Genomic DNA, 12,272 nt, shown 5'->3' on the forward strand with positions numbered 1-12,272 from the left:
ACAGACGGGGTATGTTTCATAGACTGATCCTATGTACAGGAAGGAAAACATTCAGCTATTGTGGCACGAAGGCTAAATACCCCCAGAGTCAGTGCAACAACATCCAGTGTGATACATTCAAATGAACACTCTCTCCCTCAGGGTGTGAAGTGACAACCTGGGGATGAATTTTACTATAGCTGGCCTGAAAAATGAATTTACAAGAATACAGGGAGTTTAAAATCATCCATAATTATACTGAGAGAGTCAAATGAGTGGTTCCACTGCACAGAGAAAGCTTAATCTTCTGAGCATGTTTAATCTGATACTTTAGTTTGCCAAAGATTCTTACAATCCAAATGATGCTGCAAAATGAGCTCCCCCCCCACCCACCCCAGCAAATAAGCAAAGAACCCAGTGCAAGAAGCAGCACCTAGAAGCAAACAAAAAGAGCACAAGGCACGAAGCGGCACCTAGAAGCAAACGCACAACATGTGACGTTTTATTGTCATCCTCTCCTCTCTTCACACTGACCAAAGCATTTGTAGCTTCCAAGGGTGGCTTTGGGGGTTGTTCTCAAAGGGGAGAGAGAGAGGAAGAAATGAAGATGAGATTTTATTTACCAACAGTTGTCAGTGTCTTGAGTTACTATGTGGAAATAAAGTTGGGTTCTAAACACCTTCCTAAAAAGCTTTAGGTAGCATCACACCCCTTGGGCAAATCCCAAACCAGTTTTCAAGGGTTTCTGACCTGGTTGCTCTGGCTATACCAGATCCCAACCAGGGAAGCACTTTTTTTTCTTGATGAACAGAACAGTTAATCAACTATTTAAAGACCGCCCCCACCCTTCCAAACTTGTAATTCAGATTTATTTAATTTAGAAAAATAAGTTAGGCCAGAGGTCAATCAGCCATAAAGTCTGGTCATTTTTGTATTCTGAAAACAAGAGTTTTAAAAAGGCAAGACAATAACCATTAGAAAGTGGTTTCTTCGCATGAACAGCAGCTAATTTTCAGAAGGGTTCTTAGTGTGTATCTTTAATACCCATAGGATCTATCTTCAATGCAGATACAAGATTGACTGAGAAAACTTCAAAAAGCTGTTCTGTTCTCTAGTTTTTATGGCTAAACATTCCAAAGCAAGTGGCTAAAGACCTGCTCATCCACAATTGACAAGCCTTGGCTTAGCAGGTGAATGGGACTTTATTTTAGACTTCTCCACTGAAGATTTGTCTTTATACAAGAGAGATTGAAACACCCCTCCTCCCCTTAAGTAATTGTGCCACAAGGTGAGGAAATTCAAAGGAATTAAAATTCTGGCCTTAGCTTAGCGCTTTTGACAACAGAGGCATCACACAAGCTTGGTGAAGATGGATTTCCAGGTCTTGCTAATTTGAGTCAAGGCTGATGTTATTCAAACGTGCGTTTGGATTTAATTTGTCAAATCTTGAGCAAATGGCTACTCAAGTCACACAATCCACAAAGTGTTATCGATGCACAAAGACAGGACCACATCCTCGTTCATTGCAAAGCCACACAGTTCATTAAACAGGGAGAGAGTGACTCTTGGAGAGAGAGCTGCTCTTACCTCGAACGTAAAGGTTAGCCGGAGCAGAGTAGCGGGTTCCTGCACTGTTGGTTGCAACACATTCATATTTGCCTTGGTCTGACTCCTCACTGTTCTCTACTTGCAGAGCCCCTGTGCACAAACAAGAAGACATAGACAACCCAGGTTATGGCAAGTCCAGACATGACAACTGAACAGTTTCACCACACGAGAAACACAGGCCCTACTTGAAAAGTAGCTTTCCTGGGTAAGTGTACCACAAACTGCGGCCCCCAGACTCTCAGTGGTACCTAGCTGCAGCCCCAGGGTGTCCATGCTCTTGTCAAAGGCTGGCGAGGGTGAGTTTTTTTTAATTGCATGGGAAAACCAGTTATTGATGCCTTTCCAATGGACACAGGTACTTAAATGCACTGCTTAAATAAAGGAAACACACACAGCTCCATGTTAATTACAGCATTGGATGGAAAGGATTCCTGTCTAATGAAAAGACCTTTAACAGACTTTCAAATTAGATTTTTCTAATCAAAGCAGCTGAACAAAAAGTACCCTAACCACTGCTGTTTGCTTCTTACTCCTCCACAGTCATGGCCTCTGCTGAACAGAACCAGGGCTTTGCCGCCTGCTCTGCCGGCTCATCCTCCCTCTTCTCCACCAAATCTTTAGACTTGCCTTTAACCAGCTCGCTCCAGGCCAGTCCTTTCCTCACTCTCACCTGATTACAGACAGAATCAAATAGCAAAAGCAAACAATCTGCAGAACAAAGGACATCACAGAGTTCCCTTTGCCCTTTGTTCCCACTCTTCCCGCCCTGGGAATATTTCACTCAGGCTGTAAGCGTCTCTGGGCACAGAAGTGATCTCGTTGCATGTCTAGCGTGCCAGGCGCACCGAGGGTACAAATGATAACAACAGCCCCCAGAACATAGCGAGAGTCGTGCTAACCACACGAGACCAAGGCTATGTCTACCCTGCGCCTGAACATTTTACACGTAATTTCCAACCCTCTCAGGTGAACTGTGGTCAACCCCCATCCACACTGGCTGTCCCACCCATGTTCAGCACCAGTTTGGCTGGAATGACATTTAACATTTCCAAGTCTGCTCTCCACCTTATATGGATGGGACCTAAATTGGCTGAACCTAAACTCTGCTAACTGGGCTGCAGGTGGGGCCTAGATGGAAAGAGGTGAGAAAATGATACAGACCCAGAATACACCCGGTGACAAGAATAAAAAGTAACCCGCCACTGTTAAGGCCAAATGCCCAGACACGACTCTGCCTGCTTTCCCACGGCAACAAGGAATTCATTTTTAACGCACCCCCAAGTGCTCAGATTTTTCTGGCTCCAGCAGCTTGTCGGAGGGGAACTCTGCTCACAAACCACATACTTGAACTAGAAGAAAACATTAACCCCTTTGCTTGTAAGAATTTGAACCCACTTCCATCCGCCACGGTTCAGAATAACTGTGGAGAGCAGCACTGTGAATAGCTGCAGAAATTGCCAGCTCCCTTCTTCTCAGTTCAGGCAGAGGAGGTCAAACTCAGGTTTTCATATCATTAGAAGAGAAGAGAAAGTGATGTGAATCAACCACCGCCACCTACATTATTTAGAAGGATAAATTGAGACTGTAGCAGAAGTCTGTGTGTCATGGAGAAAAAAAAAATGAACTTCCCGGAGTTCTGCCACATAATACAAATGATGCACAAAGCCCTCGCTGTTGTTGCATTAGGGCTGAAAATGAGGCTTCAGCAAGACAGAGAAAACATGCTACTGCAATCACTCAATATGCTAGCTTCCCCAAACCACAGAGATCTCTGGACCCCTTGGAAATGCGGGGCCAGCCCGACATCTCTTGTGCATTATTGCTGAATTCAGGGGAAATGTTGGATTTCCACATGCTCAGAGAGGCAGCAGAGTGGGAGGAAGCTTCCTGGCCCTGACAAGCTGGAGAGAAGACCAGAATCTAGAGATGGAAAACACCTATTAGGTTATCTAGTGCATACCCAGGGGCCCGTGCAGGATGGCTCCCGATTGTAACGTATTAGTGTTCTGTCCAATTCAGTTTTAAATGTGCCAAATGATAGGGCTTCCGCCACTTCCCCAGGGACCCTGAGCCACAACCTAGCAGCACTCACTGGCGTGACGATCTCTCTGATGTTTAGCCCATTTTACCCCCTCTTAATTTCCTCCTATTACTCTCTAGGGTGTGTCTTCACTGCAGAGTTAACTCAGGTGCTGAGCACCCAGGTTAACTTAGCCCAGGCGTGACCACCACACTGCAAAGCCATAGCTAAAATACTGTGTTGTAACTGGAAATGCATTCCCCTGCATGTGTCACTAGGACTTCTAAGAGCATATCCCATGGTTCTCTGTGCTGCAGGAAGCGGAGCTGCTCTAGGATTTCTTCCTGGTGAATTATGGGAGAATTTTTCTGTCCTTCTGGGCACAGAGGGGGGTGGAGGGGAGGAGGGATTGTGGGAAGGCACTAGAGGACTATCAGCAGCGATTTATCCTGCATCCTCACCACAAAGTGGGCAGGTTAAAAGAACATAAAAACAGCCATACTAGGTCAGACCAATGGTCCATCTAGCCCAATATCCTCTCTTCTGTCAGGGGCCAAAGACAGACACTTCAGAGACAATGAACAGAACTGGGCAATATCAAGTGAGTTATTTTTTCAAGGTGTCATTTTTTGTGTGTGGTCCTCTTACTTTTTTTTTTTTTTTTTAATTGGGGTATGCATTTAATTTGAGCCTCTTTATGGTGTTTTTAAAAAGTTTCCATGCAGCGTGAAGGCCCTGCATTCTTGTGACTGTTCCTTTTTATTTCCATTTAACTAGCTTCCTGATTGTTGTGTCGTTCCCCTTTCTGAAGTTAAACAATACTGTGGTGGGTTTCTTGGGTATTTTGCCCCCCTACAATATTTAATTATATTATGATCACTATTACTGAGCAATTCCATTATATTCACCTCTTGGACCAGATCCTGTGCTCCACTTAGAACGAAATGAAGAACTGCCTCTCCTCTTGGGGTTCCAGGACTAAGGTTACCAAGTCCAAGTGAAAGTCCCACACTCTGTTTTTAGGCTACAGTCAGAGAAGCCAGCTGGCTTGGGTTGAAAGCACCAGTCAATACAGGTGAGAGGGTTTTGTTTGAGGACAGGAGGGGGGTTGGGGCAACACAAGAGGACATCCTCTTTGTTATTTAGCCTGGTAAGTAAACTTCACTGGGGCTTACATGCAAATGCAGACTTATGACCTCCCCACTTTCCTTAACCATTACTTAGCCAATCTATAGGTGCTTAACCTCAAGGCACCCAAATGTCAGAGCTATGGTGGGGGGAGGAGAGAAAAAGCAAGGGAGGGATGAAGGAAGAGACTTGCAAAGAGGACTGTTGCAGATGAAACACTATCGCTGCGTGCCATGGCCAGTGTGGACAGGGGCGTGGTTCTGAGAACACCACTTTCAGGGTATACTACTGTGCTTCATCAAGTCAGGCCCCTGCACAAGCAACTTGAGATGTGTCCAGTATAGCTATAGGCACGCGGAGACAACAGTGACCAGGGCCACAGAGCACGGCCTGGAGAACGCTTGTGAGGTCCCAGGAGACGAAGGAGGTAAAAGGAAACCTCCAGTCTGTGCCAGAGAAGAGATTCTGACCGCTACAAAAACAAAACCGCCACTAAACAAATGTGAAGAGCCTGCAAAATACTTAACAATAACAGGAAGCTGCCCCACCGGGATACTGTGATGGCAACCAGCAGGGCTGCGAGCATTGTTTTTCTAGTGGGAAAATGAATGGTGAAGTGATAGACACAGGGAGATGTACACGTTCCCAAATATCTGCAGGGTGTGCATGCCACAGAGGAATTATCGGAAGAGAAACAAGGGGCCAGGCCATAGCTAGGGAAAGGGGAACAATGTAGGCTGCGGAGGAGGAAAATCCCCCAGGCAGTGATGCATTTGTTTGCGGGGGAGGGATAGCTCAGTGGTTTGAGCATTGGCCTGCTAAACGCAGGGTTGTGAGTTCAATCCTTGAGGGGGCCACTTAGGGATCTGGGGCAAAATCAGTTCTTGGTCCTGCTAGTGAAGGCAGGGGGCTGGACTCAATGACCTTTCAGGGTCTCTTCCAGTTCTATGAGATAGGTATATCTTTATGGGGGAAAGCCAACTGCTGCAGAGGAGCATGTGGATCGGACAGAGACTTCTCTTAGGGGAGAGTCTAATGATAGAGAATCTCCAGGTTCTAGTCATGAGCAGAGGATGGAAGAGGATAATGTAAGGGCCAGATCAGATGATAAACATTCACATAAAAAAGAATCTGACACATCAGAAAAGGGCAGACAAGGGCAGACAAATAAACAGTGACAAGTTTTTAAAGTGCTTGTACACAAATGCTAGAAGTCTAAATAATAATAAGATGGGTGAACTAGAGTGCCTCGTGATAAAGGAGGATATTGATATAATAGGCATCACAGAAACCTGGTGGACTGAGAGCAATCAATGGGACACAATCATTCCGGGGTACTAAATATATTGGAAGGACAGAACAGGTCGTGGGGGGGAGGAGACTTGGCACTATATATGAAAGAAAATGTAGAATCAAATGAAGTAAAAATCTTAAGTGAATCCACATATTCCATAGAATCTCTATGGATAGAAATTTCATGCTCTAATAAGAATATAACATTAGGGATCTATTATAGACCACCTGACCAGGACAGTGATAGTGATGATGAAATGCTAAGGGAAATTAGAAAGGCTATCAAAATTAAGAACTCAATAATAGTGGGGGATTTCAATTATCCCCATATTGACTGGGAACATGTCACCCCAGGACAAAATGCAGAGATGAAATTTCTCGATACTTTAAATGACTGCTTCATGGAGCAGCTGGGACGGGAACCCACAAGGGGAGAGGCAACTCTAGATTTAGTCCTGAGTGGAGCCCAGGAGCTGGTCCAAGAGGTAACCATAACAGGACCGCTTGGAAATAGTGACCATAATACAACAGCATTCAACATCCCTGTGGTGGGAAGAACATCTCAACAGCCCAATACTGTGGCATTTAATTTCAAAAGGGGGAACTATGCAAAAATGAGGGGGCTAGTTAAACAGAAGTTAAAAAGTACAGTGACTAAAGTGAAATCCCTGCAAGCTGTGTGGGTGCTTTTTAAAGACACCATAATAGAGGCCCAACTTCAATGTACACCCCAAATTAAGAAACACAGTAAAAGAACTAAAAAAGACCCAACGTGGCTTAACAGCCATGTAAAAGAAGCAATGAGAGATAAAAAGACTTCCTTTAAAAAGTGAAAGTCAAATCCTAGTGAGGCAAATAGAAAGGAGCATAAACACTGCCAAATTAAGTGCAAGAATGTAATAAGAAAAGCCAAAGAGGAGTTTGAAGAACGGCTAGCGAAAAACTCCAAAGGTAATAACACAATGTTTTTGAAGTACATCAGAAGCAGGAAGCCTGCTAAACAACCAGTGGGGCCCCTTGATGATCAAGATACAAAAGGAGCGCTTAAAGACGATAAAGTCATTGCGGAGAAACTAAATGGATTCTTTGCTTCAGTCTTCACGGCTGAGGATGTTAGGGAGATTCCCCAACCTGAGCTGGCTTTTGTAGGTGACAAATCTGAGGAACTGTCACAGATTGAAGTGTCACTAGAGGAGGTTTTGGAATTAATTGATAAACTTAACATTAACAAGTCACCGGGACCAGATGGCATTCACCCAAGAGTTCTGAAAGAACTCAAATGTGAAGTTGCTGAACTATTAACTAAGGTTTGTAACCTGTCCTTTAAATCGGCTTCTGTACCCAATGACTGGAAGTTAGCTAATGTAACACCAATATTTAAAAAGGGCTCTAGAGGTGATCCCAGCAATTACAGACCGGTAAGTCTAACGTCGGTACCGGGCAAATTAGTCGAAACAATAGTTAAGAATAAAATTGTCAGACACACAGAAAAACAAACTGTTGAGCAATAGTCAACATGGTTTCTGTAAAGGGAAATCGTGTCTTACTAATCTATTAGAGTTCTTTGAAGGGGTCAACAAACATGTGGACAAGGGGGATCCAGTGGACATAGTGTACTTAGATTTCCAGAAAGCCTTTGACAAGGTCCCTCACCAAAGGCTCTTACGTAAATTAAGCTGTCATGCGATAAAAGGGAAGGTCCTTTCATGGATTGAGAACTGGTTAAAAGACAGGGAACAAAGGGTAGGAATTAATGGTAAATTCTCAGAATGGACAGGGGTAACTAGTGGTGTTCCCCAAGGGTCAGTCCTTGGACCAATCCTATTCAACTTATTCATAAATGATCTGGAGAAAGGGGTTAACAGTGAGGTGGCAAAGTTTGCAGATGATACTAAACTGCTCAAGATAGTTAAGACCAAAGCAGACTGTGACGAACTTCAAAAAGATCTCACAAAACTAAGTGATTGGGCAACAAAATGGCAAATGAAATTTAATGTGGATAAATGTAAAGTAATGCACATTGGAAAAAATAACCCGAACTATACATACAGTATGATGGGGGCTAATTTAGCTACAAGAAGTCAGGAAAAAGATCTTGGAATCATCGTGGATAGTTCTCTGAAGACGTCCACGCAGTGTGCAGAGGCGGTCAAAACAGCAAACAGGATGTTAGGAATCATTAAAAAGGGGATAGAGAATAAGACTGAGAATATATTATTGCCCTTATATAAATCGATGGTACGCCCACATCTCGAATACTGCCTACAGATGTGGTCTCCTCATCTCAAAAAAGATATACTGGCACTAGAAAAGGTTTAGAAAAGGGCAACTAAAATGATTAGGGGTTTGGAACGGGTCCCATATGAGGAGAGATTAAAGAGGCTAGGACTCTTCAGCTTGGAAAAGAGGAGACTAAGGGGGGATATGATAGAGGTCTATAAAATCATGAGTGATGTGGAGAAAGTGGATAAGGAAAAGTTATTTACTTATTCCCATTATACAAGAACTAGGGGTCACCAAATGAAATTAATAGGCAGCAGGTTTAACACAAATACAAGGAAGTTCTTCTTCAAGCAGCGCACAGTCAACTTGTGGAACTCCTTATCTGCGGAGGTTGTGAAGGCTAGGACTATAACAGCGTTTAAAAGAGAACTGGATAAATTCATGGAGGTTAAGTCCATTAATGGCTATTAGCCAGGATGGTAAGGAATGGTGTCCCTAGCCTCTGTTTGTCAGTGGATGGAGATGGATGGCAGGAGAGAGATCACTTGATCATTGCCTGTTAGGTCCACTCCCTCTGGGGCACCTGGCATTGGCCACTGTCGGTAGACAGGATACTGGGCTAGATGGACCTTTGGTCTGACCCGGTAGCGCCGTTCTTATGTATGTTCATATATTATAGGCCGTGGAACTGGCTCCTGGGAGCCTCATCGCTTGAGAAATTCACATCTTGTTTGGACAAGCACTAGAAAACCTACCACAGGGAACGATCCGAAGGACTGAATGGGTCCTGACCAGCCCCCATCTGCAGAGCTGATGTAAGTCACAGAGACGAGGGAGTTTCCAAGCACTGGTAAATTCTATCAGTTCTTTGCAACTGCTCTGATTGATAGTTGTCAAATCAACGATTAACCATTTACTCACTTGCTAGTGCTGGGAAAGCCGCGTCTGTCATTTCCTCTATGCTCTGCTACCCTATAGCAAGGGCACGGGCTGGGAATCTGGAGACCTTTGCCACTGACTCTCTGGGTGACCTTGGGCAAGTCTCTTCCCCTTTCTCCACCCCAATATCTCTCACTGTACACCTGGAAAAATGACACCAACCTTGACCTGCCTTTGGAGAGTGTTTTGAAATCTAGGGGCTAACAGCTGCTCAATAAGCGTTAATCATTACCATCATCGTCACCCAACGGGGCTCCGGCTAGGCAGGATTCAGAGGGCAGACGCCCAGCCCCACCTCCTAGTGACATGACAGCCACACTGCTGATTAGACAAAGAAACTGTGACCGGATTTAAAAAACAAACAAACTTTGGAAATGTTTAAATGTTGTTAAAACACGTCTAAGGGCCCGATCATGCAAACGCTCCCTTCTGGACAGCACGTGCTACACGGAGGACTCTGGCTGAGGTCACCGACTTACGTGGGGCTACCTGCCCTAGCAAGCACCACGCCTGGAGGTAAGCCCTAAAACACTAACAACAAACACGGCATCGCTGAAGGAAGGAATGAGGGAGCACACTGCTACGCCTGCCAGCTCTTCCACTGGCAAGGGAGCCTCAGGTGTCAGGCTACACTGCTCTCCACTGACATGGAAGCAAAACCTCTTCCTTCAGGAACTGCCCCTCAGCCTGCCTCCCAAGCAGGGATCAGCCACTCCCCACCATGGGCAGGGGGAGCACAGGTTGCTAGGAGAGGCATTGGCTGTGCTAAGCTGATCTTGATCACAGCTCAGGTGTGTTAAAACACAGCACAGCCCTGCAAGCTCTGCGAAGAGCCCCTGGCTGCCCTCCGGGGCCAGGGAGAACAGTGATGAGGCTGGACTTTCTGGAGCAGAGGGAAGAAATGGCTGCTGCTGATTGACAAGCAGCTTTTTCTTCTGCACTTGGGCCTCCGTGCCAATCACTGCTTCATTTTGGAGTTTTCTTTTTTTCTCCTTCAACATGGGCGCAGACGACAGCCCCGCAGCAGCTCTCCGAGATGCCTATCTATTCAAATACAGTCGTGCTGCTTAGGAAAAATCATTAGCGGCAATGATAGTGCTTAAAAGTGACATTTAAAAATCGCATTGTGCAGAACATGGGGAAGGCAGATCCTGATAAGGCCACCAGCCTGGCAGATACGCTAGGGCGGGCTGGGCTCCACTCTCTCTCCCCTGCCTGTAACTCAGTGTAAAAAGCTCTCTAGCTCCAACACGAGTTTAACTCTCTGAAACCCGAACCCTGAAAACAGACAGAGGAGAAGCTGCGCTGCTCAGCGAAACCCCGCAGACCCACCGGGAGCTCTGCGCAGCTTCTCTCGGGGCTACTTTTCTGCATGGAGCTCTCCCAGGCACACGTGCACCCCCGTTTGACTCCTGGACTCAGCCGCGAGGGCACAAAGACAAGAAGAGTTTGATCTTTTCCCTGGACTACGAGAATGAACACAAGTGAAATGCCCAGGAGTCAGAGGAATCGCCGCCGCTGCATTTCTGTAAGAAGGAGGGTCACAATGCTGGTGCTAATGGATCCCAGCTACTGACGCAGACACTCTCCTTGCTCAGCCAGCGGCTCTACAGGAGACAGAATTTCACCCACCTGCATCCCTGGGCGCCTATTTATCTCACTCCTCCCCATCTCTGCCCTGAACAACCTGCCCACGTTCTCCACGAGAGAGAAATCCAATGTGTGGCTTCCTCCGCAGTTGCTTTCCATGTCAGCCATTTGGGGAGCAGAAACAATCCATGGTGCTGAGGCCCGGTGCCCTCCATTTCCCCTCACTAAAAGGCACCACATAGAGAGGGGGATCCCCTCTCAGCTCCTTTTTAAATCCAGGACTTTGTCTAAAGTAATTTAAAGACCCTGTTTCTGTAGGTCACTTCTTGCTGACATACGCTGCTTTGGCTGGAGCATCTCCAATGGAAATCAGTAAAATGGAGCCACGCTGGCTTCTGCTCCATTCAAACAGAAACGCTCTCACTAGCAGCAAATAAAAAGTAGCTGCCCCCTGTGCTTTATACACAGCAACACAAAGAGAGGAGAGAACCAATTCTAACTCTGGGCTAAGGGTAAGCTGCAGAAACGGCTCCACGATGTGAAAGAGATACGTGACATAAACCCACCCACTCCATTACGGCTCTAAAACCTGCCTTAGACACTGACACTGTGTTTTGGCCTTGACAGACCTGGTAGTCTAATCATGTTAATAATGCTAATGAAAACTGAATGAAGTAACAGAGCAAAAAGCCATGGATAAAACAGGTATGGGAAAAAATCGGATGAGTGTCTGGACTGTGGTCTCCAGTTCGCTTCGGTCACTTTTTGGATGTGGGAAAACAATTCTGATCAAGTGAGAGCTGCACAGGGGAGTTTTACAGCCCAGCTATCAGGGGATCCGACTGGGCTTGTGATAATCCTGCCTGATCCACCAGAGTGCACTTTTCCGAAGGACAGACGGCACTGCAGATATCCCAGCACCATCTGTCTCTGGGGCTGGGGAGAGCACGCCATCCACCTCCCTCCAGAAGCACTAGAGATGGATTTTTAAGGGCTGGCATGAGGAGTGGGGACTGTAGGATGTAGATTGTGAATCTGATCTGAGGAGATGGCAAGAGTTTGATGCTGTGGTAAATTGTCCTAAAGAATCTGTGCTCACTAAAGGAACATTGGGACAGACTCAGACGTCAAACACTTTTTAAAAAGTCTCTTACAAGCTAATAATTAAAAGAAGCATTTCTAGTATTCTTTGGCTCATGCACTACTATGAACTTTGTACTTTATAATAGTCAACTTCCAGATATTATAGACAAATACACCCAGCCCATCAGTGTCGCCAATTATGCAAACAAGATAACTACAAAAATAATTTCCTTGTTAGTGCTCATTATGTTCATTACATCCCAGACCCTGATGACTGGCATGTTAGGGACCTGTTTTGGATGCCTGTGCTGCTGCTGAGGAATCAACTCTGATATACGCCAATGAGGCAGCTGGTGACGTGACTGGACCTCTGAAACTGAACGTGGGCAAATAGGAGAAAAGGGAGGTA

At 45.6% G+C, this 12,272-nt stretch overlaps 1 protein-coding gene across 1 annotated transcript in view; it reads right to left on the reverse strand.

Annotated features, from left to right (window-relative positions):
* The window catches only part of PTPRF (protein tyrosine phosphatase receptor type F), a 397,824-nt gene that overhangs the window by 103,217 nt on the left and 282,335 nt on the right, over window positions 1–12,272 (reverse strand). Inside the window, exon 6 of the mRNA XM_026651946.2 lies at window positions 1,567–1,677. Within this exon, the coding sequence (XP_026507731.1) occupies window positions 1,567–1,677 (111 nt within the window). The remainder of the gene's footprint in view (window positions 1–1,566; window positions 1,678–12,272) is intronic.

This window comes from Terrapene carolina, unplaced genomic scaffold (genome assembly GCF_002925995.2).
Source record: "Terrapene carolina triunguis isolate 2854851 unplaced genomic scaffold, T_m_triunguis-2.0 Scaffold110, whole genome shotgun sequence".
Taxonomy (NCBI): domain Eukaryota; kingdom Metazoa; phylum Chordata; order Testudines; family Emydidae; genus Terrapene; species Terrapene triunguis.